General features: G+C 38.7%; 1 protein-coding gene across 11 annotated transcripts in view; it reads right to left on the bottom strand.

Moving 5' to 3' along the window:
* FASTKD1 (FASTK mitochondrial RNA regulator 1) overlaps positions 1-17,222 on the bottom strand; it is a 22,734-nt gene extending 5,512 nt beyond the window's left edge. For 6 of the 11 annotated variants that reach the window (XR_015698783.1, XR_015698784.1, XM_087731789.1 and 3 more), the window contains exons 1-15: positions 16,792-17,222; positions 14,694-14,785; positions 13,240-13,744; positions 12,800-12,868; positions 11,710-11,835; positions 10,052-10,450; positions 8,769-8,879; positions 7,472-7,603; positions 5,978-6,464; positions 5,062-5,176; positions 4,233-4,361; positions 3,344-3,475; positions 2,175-2,288; positions 1,760-1,901; positions 104-218 (exon numbers count right to left, since the gene is read on the bottom strand). Coding sequence is in view for 9 of the 11 variants with exons in the window: in XM_087731789.1 (XP_087587915.1) it covers positions 104-218; positions 1,760-1,901; positions 2,175-2,288; positions 3,344-3,475; positions 4,233-4,361; positions 5,062-5,176; positions 5,978-6,464; positions 7,472-7,603; positions 8,769-8,879; positions 10,052-10,450; positions 11,710-11,835; positions 12,800-12,868; positions 13,240-13,574 (2,406 nt within the window). In the remaining 2 variants the exon portion in view is untranslated. Of the gene's footprint in view, positions 1-103; positions 219-1,759; positions 1,902-2,174; positions 2,289-3,343; positions 3,476-4,232; positions 4,362-5,061; positions 5,177-5,977; positions 6,465-7,471; positions 7,604-8,768; positions 8,880-10,051; positions 10,451-11,709; positions 11,836-12,799; positions 12,869-13,239; positions 13,745-14,693; positions 14,786-16,020; positions 16,132-16,791 lie in introns of all 11 variants that reach the window. The other 5 variants (XM_087731784.1, XM_087731792.1, XM_087731790.1 and 2 more) reach the window with 5 other exon arrangements.

Below are 17,222 nucleotides of genomic sequence, written 5' to 3'. Positions count from 1 at the left end.
GTGCTTTTAACTATTAAAACTTTAAATCTGTTGCAAGGAAAAGGTATCAATCTGCACTATCAATACAACTCAGAAAGGACATAAAATATTGCTGACTGCTCACCTGAACTACCCGGTACCCCAGCATTTCCAGGTGTCGTTTTTTCACTGCAGGTTCTCCTTTCAGGTGACGTGAATCTTTGCTAAAAGCTTTTGAATCAAGAAATTCCAAAGCAATTCTGCAAACAACAAAAATGTGCATTTAGATGCTGGAGCGTGTCCAAAGAAGGGCAACGAAGTTGGTGAAGGGTCTAGAGCACAAGTCATACGAGGAGCGGCTGAGGGAGCTGGGGTTGTTTAGTCTGGAGAAAAGGAAGCTGAAGGGAGACCTTATCACTCTCTACAACTACCTGAAAGGAGGTTGTAGCAAGGTGGGGGTCGGTCTCTTCTCCCTAGTAACGAGTGATAGAACAAGAGGAAACGGCCTCAAGCTGCGCCAGGGGAGGTTTAGGTTGGATATTAAGAAAAATTTCTTCACCAAAAGGGTAGTCAGGCACTGGAACAGGCTGCCCAGGGAAGTGGTTGAGTCCCTATCCCTGGAGATATTTAAAAGACGGGTAGATGTGGTACTTAGGGCCGTGGTTTTAGTGGTGGACTTGGCAGTGCTAGGTTAATAGTTGGACTTGATGATCTTAAAGGTCTTTTCCAACCTAACCAATTCTATGATTCTACTTTCAGGTCCTACCTGAATAGCAAGAAGTGGTATTTCTAGCTCAGTATCGATAGTTGCAGCAAGACTATTACTAGATAAACCTGACAATTCATAGAAAAAGAAAATTAAACAACTCCCCGAAACTAGATAAAACATTTTCCTCATATTTACCTAGAGATACTTGAACTTCATATGATTGAGAAAAAGCATTTCCTCCCTGCATCTGTTTTTGTTCAAATGGCAAAAACAGCTAACCAGCATTTTCAAGGCTTACAGTTGAAGAGGTGGGAGGAAAACAGTATTCCAATCTCATGAACCACATTTCAAGAATGCCCTGTCTGCCCTAGTGTACTGGGTCTGGCTGGGATGGAGTTACTTTTCTTCACAGCAGCCCGTATGGTGCTGTGGTTTGGATCCGTGACCAAAACAGCGTTGGTAACATGCCAACATTTTAGCTATTGCTGAAGAGTGCTTGCACAGCATCAAGGCCTTCCCTGTTTCTCACTCTGCACCCACAGTGTATAGGCTGGTGTTGGGAAGAGGTTGGGAGGAGACACAGCTGGAATCTCAACTGGCCAAAGCGATATTCCAAACCATGTAACATCATGCCCAGCAATAAAATGGGGCCGAGTTTTTCCAAAGTAGCCATTGCTCTGGCATTGGTCTGCTGGTGGTGAGTGACTGCATTTGCATCAATTGTTTTCTTTTCCCTTTTTGTTTGTGTTTTTTTGTTTTTTTTTTCCCCTTCTTTCTTCTCTTCACTTATTAAACTGTCCTAATTGCAACCCAGGAGGTTTTTTTTCCTCGTTTTTGCCCTCCAGATTCTCTCCCCCATCACACTGCAGGGGAGTGAGCGAGCAACCGGGTGGGAGCTTAGTTGCCGGCTGGGGTCAACCCACCACACCTAGGAAGGTTAAACCTCATAAAGCTTTGGAAAAAGGAACAGAAAAATAAACAGGCTAGGGGTTGCAACAACTGTTTAGGACACAAGCATCAAAAACCTGGTCTAAACTTGATTTAAACTTGGAAGCTTTGAAAAGCTAATGTGCAAGAATTCAATGTTCTAACCTCTCAGCTCCTGGTGGCAGAGCCTTTCTCCCTTCATCCTTGATGTCATGTCTCAAGTGTGTTCTCTCCACATCATCCAAAGGTATACTCTGAGCCATATAGGAAAGAGGCTTTTTATTTTCATCCAGAATGCACTCAAAATCTGCGAGAAAACACAACAAACCTGTTTACTGACCAAAAAAAAGTGAAATAATTTGATCTGTACAGTGTTTACTTCTAGAAAAACTAAGTGATAACCATAATTAGAGATACCCAAAATTATTTATATTACGCAGAACTTTCTAGAAACTGTATTTTACAAAGCAATTTCTTCTTTGCAGTACCTTGTGGCCACATGCCGAGGGGCTTCCTAATCTTGGCAATAATAGTGATATCAGAGGTCTCCTTAACAATCGTTAGAGGATTAACTTCTTACCTATTTCATAGTAGTATGGTGTGAGAACAGATATTCTTGCATAATGGCTCCCTCCTAAGATCTCTGTCAGCATTCTGTGAACATGCTGTCGCAATGGATTTATTCGGCTACTGCCTACAAAGACAAAATAAAGAATTCATACATCAAAACTTCCACAGCCAAAGTTTTGAAAATAGCACTTTGTGACACTGCATTTTTGACAGCCAGCCTACTGAATTAAAGCTTTCCCACAGATCCCTGGTGTTATTCCATCATAATTCAGAGACTGTGTGATCATCTTTTGCGTGGAAAGTGGCAGGTGCCTATTAAGCATGAATTTCATACCCAGACTTTCCATCCCAGGATTTTTCCCATTCACATACTACAAACACTTTAGTTTCAGGTTTCATCTGTTGGATTTTGTTTGCTTTTAATCATGCTTAGTCACTTAAATAAGTATTTACTTATTTTGCATCTATTACAGGCACACCACAGTATCTGTCACTTCTCTGTCTGCTCTGCTGCAGATTGTTTAATACTTTGCTCCATTAAATATCTCCAGTTTCAGAAATAAAGCAGTTGGGTTTGTTAGATAGCAAAGCAGATCTCCCCCATGAGAATTAGTGGTGGAGATACTGAGTTTGCATTAGCTGGATTTTCTGATCCGATCACTATTCTGAAAGATCTCAGCTGCTACACTTGATGACTAGCCTGTTTCTCCACCTCTCATCCTGGATGGACCTCGATTCTTCTGAGGAAGATGACAGCAGTGAGTTCAAAAGGAGGCAGCAAAAATGTTCACCTTGAAAAATTTAAGTCAAATCTTCAGTCTTGTAAGTGAAGCAGGGATCAAAGTGACCCATATCCTCCAGCAGGCAATCCTAATGATCCTCTTCCTGCCTCTCCATCCTCCGTGCCATATACACTGTTTCTGTGTATTTAAATTTATTTCTTATGAAGAAATATCCCATCTCTATTACATTAATTCTCACGGGGAAAACTGCTTTGCTATCTGTCGCACTATTAAGCAGTTGCACTTTTCAAGAACACATCCTCAGCAGATAGAGGCGTGCGCCTTTCTGAGCTTCTATTGTGTGCTAGTGTCAACATGACAGTTTTAGAAAAAGCGTCTAGCAGACTGTTGAAAATACTAGTAACAAGGGCAGCTTTTCCTCTCCAAAATTACTTACTGTTACGAAAGGCACGTTGGCAGTAGCGCTCGTGAAACCAAGGGATGTGAAACTCCGGGCATTCGAGACAGACTGCTCTGTTCAATTTCATGAGGTTCGAGCGGACCCTCCGCTTTAGGGTATCAGGCAGGACTGAGTTAAACAAAATAAAAAGGTGTGAAGTGAAATGTTGAAAGTCCAACACATTGAACTAAATGGATACCTCTGAATTCTTTACTAGAGATGCAAAGATCTGTATACTATGGCATTTATAAAATTAATGCTTAGAAAGTTCTCAAAATCCCTGAGGAAAAAATGAAAAATAAAAGTTTTGCTTAACATTAAGAACAACAGCAAGACAGAAGAAAGAAGCAATTTAAACTCTCTTCTATCATTTAACTTTTAATGAAGCGGCTGAAGGCAAAATGGCAACAGTACATTGATAGCGAACAACATACAGGTAGAGAGGAAGGAAACAGTCAGACAAACACACGGTCTCTTATTTAGAGAGAAGAGACTGGTAGGAACTCATTTCTTGCAGACAAGAATTCCACATTATTTCTTGAGCTTTGTGCCTATTTCTAGTAATAAATACCACACTCAGGTGATTTTATTTCCAGTAAAATTGAAGAATTATTAAATACTGAGTGCAATAAGTTGACTATAAGATTTGTTTTAAATGAGCTTCTCTCATCTGTAATACAAGTCTGTACTTTTAAAACAAAGCACAAATTTTTGTTTATTCCTTCCCTTTTAGCACTCAAATAATGACTAGATTATATAGAGGGGTCTTTCCAGAAAACTGAATCGTTTAAAGAGTAATTCTACTTCTTAAGTCATATATAGGCCCATAATTCCATTTTATGCCAAATGCTACGTAATCAAATTCACCAGAGAGCTAGATATCTACCTTCAAGTTGAGCATCCAATTTGCTTAGGAAAGAAACATTAAATATCCTCGTTATCAGAACTGGAGGAAAATACCCAGCCACTGCCAAAACATGACCAAGCAGCACCAAGTGGTGAGTTTCAAAACAACCTTTAAAAACCAGACAGAAATCCATATTAACACATGACATGAAGTTGAAAGGATTTGCAATGCCCTCCCCTGACCTCCCAAATCATCCATGTTTCTCTCTTAATGTACTAAATGAACACACAGACAGATTAAGGACTACCTCTGCTAACTGCACCAAGGCGTAAGGTAACTCTTGCCAGGTCTTTGCAGGAGGAAACTAGTTAGTCTTAAAAAAAGGTAACTTTACACTATTTCACTAGACAGCAAATTTTCACAGTTCTGTGAGGTTGTATCATCAATCAATCAAAAAAAAAAAAAAAGGCTCTACAAATTTCCTCTACAACTTAGCCGTTTCTTTGTGATAAATCATAAAACACATCCTGTCCCCAAATGATGATTCCTTGGGGAACGCCACAACAATTCTATCCAACAGCACAGAGAATTAATTAGAATTTTCACTTGCTTTTTACTACGCTCAAGATACCTTGCTAGTCTCTTGCTAGTCCACAGTAATTTTGAAAGGGTGAAATGAAGCTAGAAAGCCCAACATCAAATCTTTGTTATGGTTCAACCCCAGTAGGCAGAGTATTAGTAGTAACATACAGACACACTTTTTTCTTTGCTTAAAAAAAATGCCATTCTATTCCCATTCAGTACAAATAATATTTTCCAATGATACTCATTTATTTGGTGACAGAATATCTTTGTCTAATGCACTTACTCAAGTTAGAAGTAAGATGTTGGATACATCTCTCAAAGAACTCTTCATTGGCAGGAGGGTCATAATTCAGAGCAGAGAAAAGGAAGAGAATAAAATAGATTTCAAAGGGGTGGATCTGGAAAAAAGACATCCTAAATTAAGCCACTGCAAAATATCCTAATATTGCTTTACAGTAAAAAAGGGGTTTATAATTCATTCAGAATTGGGAGATTTAAGACTAGGTGAGCTATTTTCTAAATTTTTTTTTGTCAACTTTTCCTGGAGAAAAATATTAAAACAATAAAATGCAGAAATCATTAAAATTGCAGCTATGGCTAAAACTTAAAATCTATTTCATGTAGACGATCCAGCTGTTCCTGTATACTTAGACTTTAAGCAGCTTTTAAAAAAGTTTCCCATTAAATGCTCTTAAAGAAACTGAACTGTCATAGAATAAAATCAAAGGCCTATATAAATACCAGATTGAGAAGGATGGGGGAAAAAAAAAAACCAAAAACAGCAAGAAAACACAGTAATTTTGACCAAAAAGACAGGCTATCGGGGAAATCCCCACAAGAATGAGTAATGTAAAAATATACACTGTGTGATGTGGCTATTTGTAAAGAAGTTAAAAAAAAACCAACTTATTTTAGATGGTCAAATGTAAAGCTGAATGCAAAGGATTATGGTTGACCTAACACTAACTGACTGAACAATAAAATAAGAAAGGAAAAATAAAGAGAAGTAAGTGCAAAATAATATACATGGAAGCAAAACAGCTTTGAGTGACCATAGAAAAAGATGAGCTCCAAATCAGGTACACTGAAGAAAACTCTTAGAAACACAGTATGGATTGTGCTCTGAAACACATTAACTACTAACCTGTCCTTTCTTACCGAATAACTTACACAGTCGATAGAAAGAAAAACTGCAATACCTTGCCTATATTTTCAACAGTCACAGAAGCTATTCTGTCAAGTAATGAAGGACAACGGTGGTTTGTTTTTATGAGAAAAAAAGACAACTGTAATACATTTGCCCCTGTTATTTGGTTTATCAAGCGTTGACACATGGCCATAGTTTCCTCACTGAGGACTTCTTCAAACCACTCTCCATTGACACGTGTAAGTTCTTCCAACAGGAGATTTAAGTTGTTGGCTTTCTGAAGCCTCTGAAATCCAGAGTCATTTAGTTTTTGCAGAAGCTTTATACATAGCTCAGAACTGTTTTGCCAGTTCAACTGGTCATAATGATTCCATTTGACAAGAGCTGTAGCAATGCAATTCAAATGATGGAGCCTGCATTGAGGCAGAGCTGCTGCTGCCTTGTTTATAATGATTTCTTCCACTTGAAAGGAAGGAAGCATGGCCAGAACACGAATTATTGCAGCGGTATCAGAAGGTATGACACTAGATTTTAAAAAGCTGGAAGAGAGACAGAAATAAAAACAGACTATCAGTACTGACAAAGTGCAAATGTTTAAAAAAAAAAACAAATAAGTTACATGCATGAAAATTCTATTTTAAAAGTCAAAAGCTGCACATCAAATATAAAATAACTAGAACATTAATGACATGGTAGAAATTCACACAGTTACTGACTACCATCTTTTTTCATTGAAATTAACTTCTTCCTTCTAATATATTCAAAGTTGAAAAAGGGAAGAAGACAGGGAGCATCTCAGTCAGCTGGTGAGGCTTCAAGTGTTACTGATAAACACAGAAGTCCTTAAGTAAGGGCAGAAGGTCCACCTTTGTTAATGCAGTCTGTGGGTTGCTGGGCATGGATAATTTCTGTGATTTCTGTCCCAGGGAGCATCGGGTTCTGAGCTGCCTGAGGAAGAGGAAGGCATCATCCACAAAAAACGTACAGCCAGGGTACTGCATTCCCACAGAGGCTGAGCAATGGAAGCAGCAGTAGCAGACCTCTTCTCCCACAATTCCAGAAATGGTTTCTCTTTCTATGTTGCAACTGTACAAGCCTGAGAACTAACTAGACAGTTCTTCAATCAAAAGAAGAGTACTTCTGCCTCACACTTTCACTTGTCCCAAGCATGGCATTCTTAATGTACATTTTTCATTACTTGTTCCTTTAAACATCAAAGACGACATTAATACCTACCCTCCCTATAAAGTACCAATCAAAATTTCCTGTTCGATGTCATTATATTGCAGAGGCCAAGGGACAAAAAAATCTAATTTCAAAACAGATCATATCTATTAGCAGATACTATTGGGTCTATAGTCAAGAAAACAGCCACTTCCTATCCTCTGATTTACATGTTTAATAGAATCAAATACTTTTAACAGCTCATTACTTCTTCATATTTTATGAAAACAAAACAATTTAACATCTTAGCTTGTTATTTAAAATATTGAGTAGACAACTGTTTAATACTTAAATAGCTACATTTCCAAGACTATACACTTACCCAAATAGCAACATTTTTAGTTTGGCAAACAGCTCCAGATTGTGGCAACGCAACGCCACCAAGTACTGCGTTAACTTTACCAACTGTAATACATGATAGCTATCCAAGTGTTTGTGCAGAACAGAAGCCATTCTGAATACAAAGAGAAAAAGATGACATGGTATTATGCTAATACAGAAGATACTGCAAAACCCAACATCCCACATGAAGAAGGGGTGTCCCATGGGGCACAGCACCTAGGTGGAGGGTTGCACACAATGCACTCCTCTCCACCCCAGTTTTGACAGTGTTCCACTAAGACACAGCAGCCTCTCTCCACTTAGTGAATTGCAAAATTAAAGGCCTCATCACAGCAAAACAGCTACTTCACTCTAATAATTTCTGTTGCAGATTTTACAATCAGTTACACTTAGAGTAGACCAAGAACGGGATAAACTAGAACAGCTTCAGCACCACTGTACTCACTTATATAATAGTGGTTGCTACAGCTATGTTGGTCTAAAGCTGCAAGAGGGGGCTAGATTTGTAGGGAAAGAAAATGCCTTAAGAACTTCTTTAGACAGTGAGATTCAAGGAGAAAAACATGAATTCACCTGGTCTTCCCTTTAATACCACTCCGTTCCACAGTACTACTTATCCTTTTTCTTCCAAGGATCTATTTGGTTCATACAACGACATTCAATCCAGTTCTTGCTCACAACCTGCATTTAACTCTGCTGCATCTGTGACATATCTGATGCTACATCATCTGCGCCCAAAACCTCAACTGCTTTTCCCTTCCTTGTATAAAAGATATTACCTCTCCCTATAACCAACGTTCAGTTTACAACCGCAGAAAATCTGGCCCAGGTTCTTAAAGATGCAAGATTTAATAGTTTCAAGTAGGGCACGATGACTTGTGAAGAAACAATTCACATCAGGAACAGGATCTCCTAGATAGGACACATTCTCTGCAACTTACTATATTCTCATTTGTCTTACCAGTTTACAGTAATTGAGAGAGGCTAAGTTTACTCAAATAGGATCACATATTTGTAAATAAGCCAAAAATTATATTACATTAACTTGGTAGGGTTGAAATGCCCTTCTATGAAATTGCTAAATTGCCTCAATTACTTCCGGGTCAAGCTGTGATATTCTAAAATCTGTAATAGCTAATTATATATACTGTATATGCATTTGTGTGCAAGTGACACACTCTCCACTCCCAACTTACTGGATATTATATAGTTTTCCATACTACATGGAAGTAGTTTACCTAGAGAATACAACTTCTTAGTAGTATCAAAAAAATTACTTTTTGAGTAGATGAGAATTTCTGCATTTCATTTTCTGCATCGTCTTCAGTATTACCAACACTTGCTGACTGCTGAATTCTTCTGCCATCTGCACTCCAGTTAATAGCAACCTAAAGAGGAAAAGAAAAGATGTATTTTCCAAAGAAAAACAGTCTAAAATCTCCAGCAAATATTACAGCCATTTTCTTTGTCTAGGAGGGAAAGAACCAAGAGACTACTTCAGGAAATACAGGAAAACAAATTCCCCCAAACTAGAGACCTTTGTTCTGTGGGCCCTTCTTCTAGGCAGTTGATCTGTATGACACAAATTGAGAGATGTGAGTGTGTTCAATCAGTACATATTGCTCTGATGCTAGAAACCAGCGAGTCCAGCAATTCTGAAAGTAGACAAGAAGTAAGGAAGGTACTCTAAGACACTAAACAATTCACGATCAATCAGCAAGCTACAGATAACAGACTCAAACATGCATTGAACTGGTTCTGGGGCATATAAAGCCAATGATTTTTTCTACCTCACACTGATTTTTACCAAAAATAATTTTTTTTTTTTTTTTTAATCTAGGAAAAGCTTTTGGAACTGTCAGCTATGGCAAAACCAACACAGGCTTGCAGTATATCCAGTTCTCTGAATAGAGGCAAACATTCATGAAAAGTCTGAAAATATGGCTAATTGTAATTAATACAGCAAATTCTGCCTAAAACCGCAGACTTTGAGAGACCCATGACTAATACCACCCCCAAATAGGATTCTGTAGCACAAGAAAAACAGGCAGAGAAAAATCTGCCACACAATACTATGCTCTAATTGCTAAAGAAATGCCGAAGCGTTCCCTGCTGATGACCTTTCATATAGAATAGGATGTACAACAAACTGGGATAGGACAAGACTCAAGCTGTTTCAGCTATTGCCAGTCTTAAAAAGGAAAAAGCAATACATACCACTGCATGTATTTCTCAGAGGAAAGACAGAAAGTTTTTCACTACCATCCACTGTGAAAGGAAGGCTGTGGTCTAAGAGACAGAGCTACAAGATGGCCTTGCATAACAGCACTCACATACCCTTTGATTATTGGATCCGGCTTTCTATGCAACTGTTTTAAGACAAACTGGTATGACAGTGTTTCCACAATGAAATAATACATTGCTACAAAGTTACAACTAGGAAACCTAATGCTCAGCTCACAGATGGGCTCAGAAATTCCTCCAACCACTGGTACATATTTAATTTCTGTGCAAGACTACGTGTATATCATAAATAAGACAAAATTGTTAACAAACTTACCTTTCTCTTATCTTGGATCCTGCCATAGGCCCAAGGCTAAAAAATAATTTTGCGAAGGTTTCAGGATCATAATAATCAGCTATAGTTTCAGACAGCAGCTGTTTAGCAACCAAGCGGAATTCAGCATTGTCAAAACCCAGCTGCTCATACAGTCCAAAAATAAGACTAATACTGTGTATATCAAGACGGGAGGCACTTTTAAGGAAAATCTTGTTGCATTTTTCTAGCAATGGATGATATCTCAGTTTAACATTTTGAAGAAACTGTAGTACTCTTTTGGCATAGTTGAAGTGGACTTCATCCTTTTCTTCCAAGAGCTGTCCAGCCTTGTGTAGTAATCGATCTCGAAAACTCTGTGAGATAACATCAGATATGCTGATCATCAAAACTGACAAGACCCTAAAAAATTCAAAAGATTTTACACTTACACATTGAACATGATAAGTAATAAATTTTAGATTTCTAAAATAAACTGCACAAAGAAAGGAACATTAGTCAGGGTGTTACTGGCTTCTGCATAAAAAGGAATTTTAAATCTAACACAAAAAAAAACAGATGAGCAAAAACCATTTCTCCTACTAAAGTCAAAATTCTGCTTTCAGTGAATTTCTGGAACGGTTGGGCTTTTTCAACCATCCCCTATAAAGTTGTATGCAATGAAAGCGTTTGCCTAAGGCAAGACCCTGACTTGCCTGATTCAAATTTGCAAAAAGATTTTGAACGTTCAATGGAAACTAAAGAAACCCAAACTATTCTCAAGTGACAGAATGGGGAAAAGAGTCTTTGTCACTCCTAAAGAAAGAATCCCTTCCTAAGGGAATAAAACTTATGACCACAGGGAGAGTCATTTCTGTAAAGAAATGCAGCCCCATTCAAAGAGTGTCATAAGCAGGCTCCTCACATCCACAAAAACAAGTGTTGGGACTGCTGGTGCTGTATAAAGCAGAAAAAAGGAAGAGCTGCCTTTGCTATAATGGCCCAGGGGGAACAGAGGCAAGAAAAAGAAGCTTGGACTTCTTTGACTAGGGCCAGGTTTAAGTAATTTTAATATTAGGTTAATGCACTAGACATGCTAGCAAGAGAACTGATTAATTCAACTTGACAAAAAAAAATGCTCTGAAGATAAATAAAAATAACATTACTTTAAGACTCCTTATTGCTATTCACAACAGTAAACTAAATTCATATCATACTAGTGAAACTATCAATGTCAAGGAAGAAAAACATCTTCTGGTGATGAGTCAATAGCCTCTAAATTCTCAAAAAAGTCCATGTAAAATTTAGAATCAGGATAAAGCAGTATCTGTTTTATATATTAAGTGTTTAAATTTATTATTAAGTTTATTTAAATTATTTATTATTTATATAAATTTATTTTAATTATTTAAATTTATTGTTAAATTTATTATTAATTTTATATATTAACTGTTTAAATTGGTTATAAAGAAATTCTTCACAAAATCATTGGGAAAATGACTTCACCTAAGCAGACCTGTCCATGAAAACCAATGCATGAATACAAATCACCTCTTTCCCACAAATCCCAAACTGAAGAAAGGCAACCTCCAGTTGAGAAAAAGGGAAAGTGTTCAACAAAGGCCGTCCAGTAATTGCGACATATTGCTTCTCCTGCTACTCAAATTCATTCTGACACCTACCTTATATCCTGTATAGAATCCAGTTTCATGTCCACAATATGAGCTACTTTGCCAATTACGGGACTGCAATGTCTGCGTTGCTTGTATAAGCACAGTGCAAATTTAGACAGAGCTGGCAAACTAAGGCTGTCAAGACAAAGACAGACAGACAGAATATTTACCTTTTATTTCTAGTGAATAACTAAAACCAAAACTCCACTTCAACAATTATATAAAAGACAAGGTTATATTCAAATTACAAAACAAGGAAACAAAATATCTAAGCATTTTCTATTTGGTCACCTGCAGTGATACCTTGGACTTCGCCAAAACACCTAGGTATTTCATATTAAAGCACGTTGTGCACGTGGAGCTCTACAAAAAGCAGAAGTTCTTCATTTAACCAGACCAGCATAAGAAACCTATGAAGATTACATTCTCAAGCAATGATGTGAAATAGCTAAAATGAATGTGAGCAATTTACCACCTGAATGTCATTTTGTGTTCAAGCTACACTGAATTTATTTACTTGTCAAGATGCACCAGGTAGTAAGCTGGGAGAGACAATTCTATGATGCTGGTGCCAAGACTGATACTAGCTTCTGCCATTAACCTGAGATTAAAGGATGAAAATTACAATATCAAAAAAAAAAATTCAAAACAACCCAACAAAAAACAACAACAACCTGCACAAAGGGAAAATGTTGATGTTTTAATACAAAAGGTCTTTACTAAAATTGAGATGAGCAGGGTTCTAACAACCATTTAAGAGCTAGACAGCAAGCACTAAGATAAAACCATAAATATTAAAACCTGCAATTTACTTCAAACACATAAATCTACATAGACAATATATTCCAAAATCTTAAGTGTCAGTCCCCGTTGTTGCAGTATCTGAATCTCTCAAGCATTTGTGTACGTCAATACTCAAAGCCTCCACATGTATAAAGATAATTTCCAAAACCTTAAAAAATACAACTGACATTTAAAATACTCACATGATGTTTAAAACATCTCATAAATACTCTTTGAGAACCCTGTGTAGCCTCACGTGAACCAAATCACACTTGCAACTTATACCTTTCACAAAGCATAATAGTACAGTACTTGCCTTTCTAATCTTTTCCATGCTTCTGTAACAAGCACTTCTGCTAGAGAATTGTGGTCTTCAACATTGAGCCTTCAGAAGAAAGACATAATAGTTTGAAGTTTGCTTCAAAAGTTATAAAGAAATAAGACATATATCCTTTCATTATTTATCATAATGTTTTACTTTTCTGTCGCTCCCTCCACTCAAACTGATCATAAACATTTGTGCATTAATAATCATAACTCCATTTACTGGGAGTGCAAAACAGATCAGTTCTGCCTGCCCCTCAAAAACTGAGGCACAGGACGTTAAGTTGTCTGTTTCACACAGTCAGAGTATGGAAGCTGGAACAGGGCAGTCTCCCAATCTCCTTATAAGATGGCTTTGTAGTCAAAATTCCATCTCTTTTTACCACCAAATACAAAATGTATAGATGTGGAATTCCACATAATGCTGCTTACCTCAGAATACTATATAGGGTGTCCACTATGGCCTCATCTTCCATGTGTTCCACCTTGTTTTCTGCTAAAATGCAAAGGGTAAGAAACTGGGAGTGATTTCTTATATAGTCAGTAGTCCTTAAGAGAAGAGGCCTCTTCTTTTGCAATTGCCACAGCATGTTCAATGCAATTCCCACATGTTTTTCAGAAAGCCTGGACTTGTTTCTTCCAACAAGGCTGAACACTTCATCTTCATGGGTGCAGCTATTTATCTGGCTCAAAAGCAGATCACTACTCAGAGTCCGAGCTTGGTAATATCTCTGTGTAAACAAGCAAACCTGCCTCAAACAAAGCATTTTGCTGTGCCTACCAGCTATCTTTAAAGTGTCCAGAAAGATTCTTCTTTCACTTTTCACAGTAAACCACGTTGATACGAAGAACAAACTCAAGTATTTGAAAAACAGAAGATCATTTTTCTTTCATCCTGTAGGGTCACTGTATTAAGAAGAATTCAATTCTGAGGTACCTGTAATGAGATAGAATTAAAGCAGTTAAGTACAGTCATAACTACTAGATAAAAATCAATGTCTCTACCTTTTAATGTTCTGAGTAAGGTAAGCTTGAGAAGAACCTACAGCCTGTATTCTTCTCAGAGAAGCTCCCAACAATGAACACTGACATGCTCACAAGCACTAAGAAAAGTTAGCTCACTTGGTAAGTTTTCAAATTTAGAAACCTGCCTTTAAAAGGCATGTGTGCTATCATGCTACTACCGAGAAGGCAAAGCCAAGCTTTTTAACGTGCAGGCGCTGCATGACTACATCAAGTGAGGCTTGCTCTCAGTAGGCCACTCCATAATCCCAAACTGGGGTCCAGGAACTGCCAGAAAACACAATTATTGGTGGTAAAAGGAAGTGAGATGGCAAGAGCTCCTGAGCTGGCATCACTGGATTTCTCTGGCTGTACATATGCATCCATCCCGCAGTCCTATCTATGGTACCCTGTCTATGAGCCTCTCCCAGAGTTTCCTTTCCACTCTGCTCTCTTTAGTATGTGGTCTATGTCTTATAAACACATGAAGATTTTGGTATACGGCTTCTAGTCAGGAAGATTGACCACCTTTGTAATATAGGATACTGATCAGTCACAATACAATCAGCTGATATCACCCACTGCACAAAAGAAAAGCAACCTAATTCCCCAAATTATAGTGGAAGCTACAGCCTTATCTATTGAAATTTGGTAAGTATTAATTTGTTTTCTTAATATATCCCCCAATTTGTACACAGTGCTAACAGCTATCTATTCTACAACCTACAAAATCGGTTCCAAGCTGTGGAACACAAACCGCTGGTAGTAAATGCTGTGGCACACCAAAAAGACCCATCAAATTCTCTTAACTTAGAGATCACGGAAAAGTCTAGAAGTCTTGCTTTAGGAGACATAATCATTAACAACAAAAATTATCAACGTACCATACTTCCCGTAAACTTGAATGCTCTTCAACTATAGGCATGACTCCGTCAGTGTAACATTACCAAGGCGATGGCAGCAGCACGCACTAGGTCTAGTGAGAAAGAAAAAACCTCACTTTTACTCTTCTGATTCTCTCCCCCATCGGGGTGGGGGGAGTGAGAGAGCAGCTGCGTGGTGCTTAGTTGCTGGCTAGGGTTAAACCATAACACTTTCTTATTTGAGCAGTCTATGTAAGGTACTGAAATCATTCCACAAAATTGGATATAGCTGGATTTCTTTTGATGTCTGCACAATCAGCTTCAGAGAATAAAAAGTCATACAACATACTGTACTACACTGCTGTTGCTGACACTGGGGCAGATACAAGGAAAGCTAAAAGGAATTCATTTTAATTTATGATCTGTTATAATATGAAATGTTTTCTTCCCTATGCAAAATGAAACCATACAAAAATAAAACGTACAAATTTTCCAGATATTATGTATTAAGTACCTTTTATAATAACATTTTGCTTTATAGTCTGTTTTCAGAGATTGCTTTTATTGCTTCTCTTTGTTCCATACGACAGTTGTCTTTACAAAGAATTTATTCCACTTTATCACTGAGAAAAGTTGTGTGACACTATTTATTCCATGTAATCTCCATAAAAAGTATTTTGGGGTTTTCCCTCTTAGTATGCAGCCACATGCTTTTAGAAGTAGCTGGGACTTCTAATGAGATTTTATAATGTGTATTAAATAAGCTAAAATACAGATCAAAGGTAGGTCAAGCCACTGTTAAATCACAATCTAGTAATCTTCCACAAAGTCTCAAGTACCACATTTACCAGACCATTTGACAATTTTTTTACCCCACAGATTTTCCAGTTAATTACAAATACTTTTTCTGTTCCCTTTCACCATGGAGATGCATGTAGATGGAGCAAATCAGATACAGTGACAATAATCAAAAGCAGAAGTGATTGACTGTTCCACCAACAGGTCCTAAGCAGAAGTCGCAATACAGAGTTATCAGAATTATTGAACTATACAAACTACCTAGTTTAAAGAAAGGAAAAAAGCATTTCCCCTCTAATGACATGATAGTAAAGTACAGCTTGAAAACCAGCACAAATTTTTAACCTTTTTGTATGACCATGTTCAGAGTCCTAGCTGCAAATGAAGTTTTTTTTTCCTAATCCTGTTTTAGAGAACTAAGACAGCATCAGACAAATACTTTTAAGAGAATACTGATATATTTAAACTTGATTTTAAGATTTCATGTACTGTATTATAGAACATTAAGCAAAGGCTTTTTATTAGTGTATTTTTGCCTTGCTTACTGTACCTCTCTTTTCATATGTCCATCCGATGGAAAAAATAGTTACAATATCAATTCACATTTACTCCCCACAGTACTGGCAAGCTAAGCTGCCAGAAGACAGGATGAAGCAGATACCTGAAGAGAATATAAAAACTTCAGACTCAAATAATTTCCTTGCAAGCCCAGGTAACACGTCCTTTCCCCTTCCCGTGCTGCAGTGGACCTCGCACCCCCTATCCTAGTGACTGGGAACCAGGATCTCTAGCTAAAACAGTCTGCAGGAAGTTTCCAAATAGTTCTCTTTCTGGAAGGTGTTTAGCAGATGCAAGTGATTTAACCACTTAACCCATATGCAATTTTAAATTGTAATTAATTCTAATATCTTATAAAGAGGAAATCAATAGGAAACGTTGGATGTTTTGAAACTTACAAATAAATAGATTAAAAACAGGAAATTTGTATCTACTTAATAACTATTTCTAAAGTGCTGTACTTAGCATGAAAAAACCACAGTAAAAGGACAATAAAGGCTTTAAAATCACTTCCTATCAGTTGAAACACAGTAAGCATTCTCAGGGCTGGATGACAAACTACGGTGAGCCAGGAAGCCTTCCACAAAGGACAAAATGCGGACACCCACCACTCCCCAAGCATAAAAAGTATTAAAGTAACTAAGAGAGCTGCTTGTGCGGTACAGGGTGTTTTTCACCCGCCGGCCAGAGTCACCTCGGTTTCGGTGAGCCACGCCGTGGGCAGCACACCACCGCTGTCACGGGGGTACCGGCAGCGGCCTACCTCACGTCCCGCCTCTGCCCCGCGCCGCCGGGGCCGCCTCCGTGCCGCGCTGCCGCCGGGCCACCCGCGGAAAGCCCGCCTGCGCCCACCTGCCGCTCGCCTCCTCCTTTCCTGCGGGGAGACTTTGACCCAGAAGCGCCTCAGCAGCAGCGGGGGAAGGGGCCGAGCCGCCACACGGGCCTCAAGGCGGCGGGCGGGGCCCCGCTGCCCCCACCCGCACGCAGGAGGCGAACCGCAGCGTCAGGCGCCTTTCCCGCCACCGCCCGGCGCTCCCTCGGCCACGTTTAGCCCAGCGGTGGCTGCATTGAGCGCGTACGCTCTGGGGCGAAGAGGGCACTGCCGCGCTCGGCGGCAGGAAGCTGCGGGCCCGGCCCCCCGGAACCGCCTCGCTCCGCCGCGGCCGCCCGCACGTAACGGCAGCCGCCGGCGGA

This window comes from Nipponia nippon, unplaced genomic scaffold (genome assembly GCF_047370975.1).
Source record: "Nipponia nippon isolate SJK-2023a ecotype South Korea unplaced genomic scaffold, ASM4737097v1 scaffold_5, whole genome shotgun sequence".
In the NCBI taxonomy this organism is placed as follows: Eukaryota; Metazoa; Chordata; class Aves; order Pelecaniformes; family Threskiornithidae; genus Nipponia; species Nipponia nippon.
The sequence above is the reverse complement of the archived record's forward strand: the minus strand, read 5'-3'. Positions and strand labels throughout refer to the sequence as shown.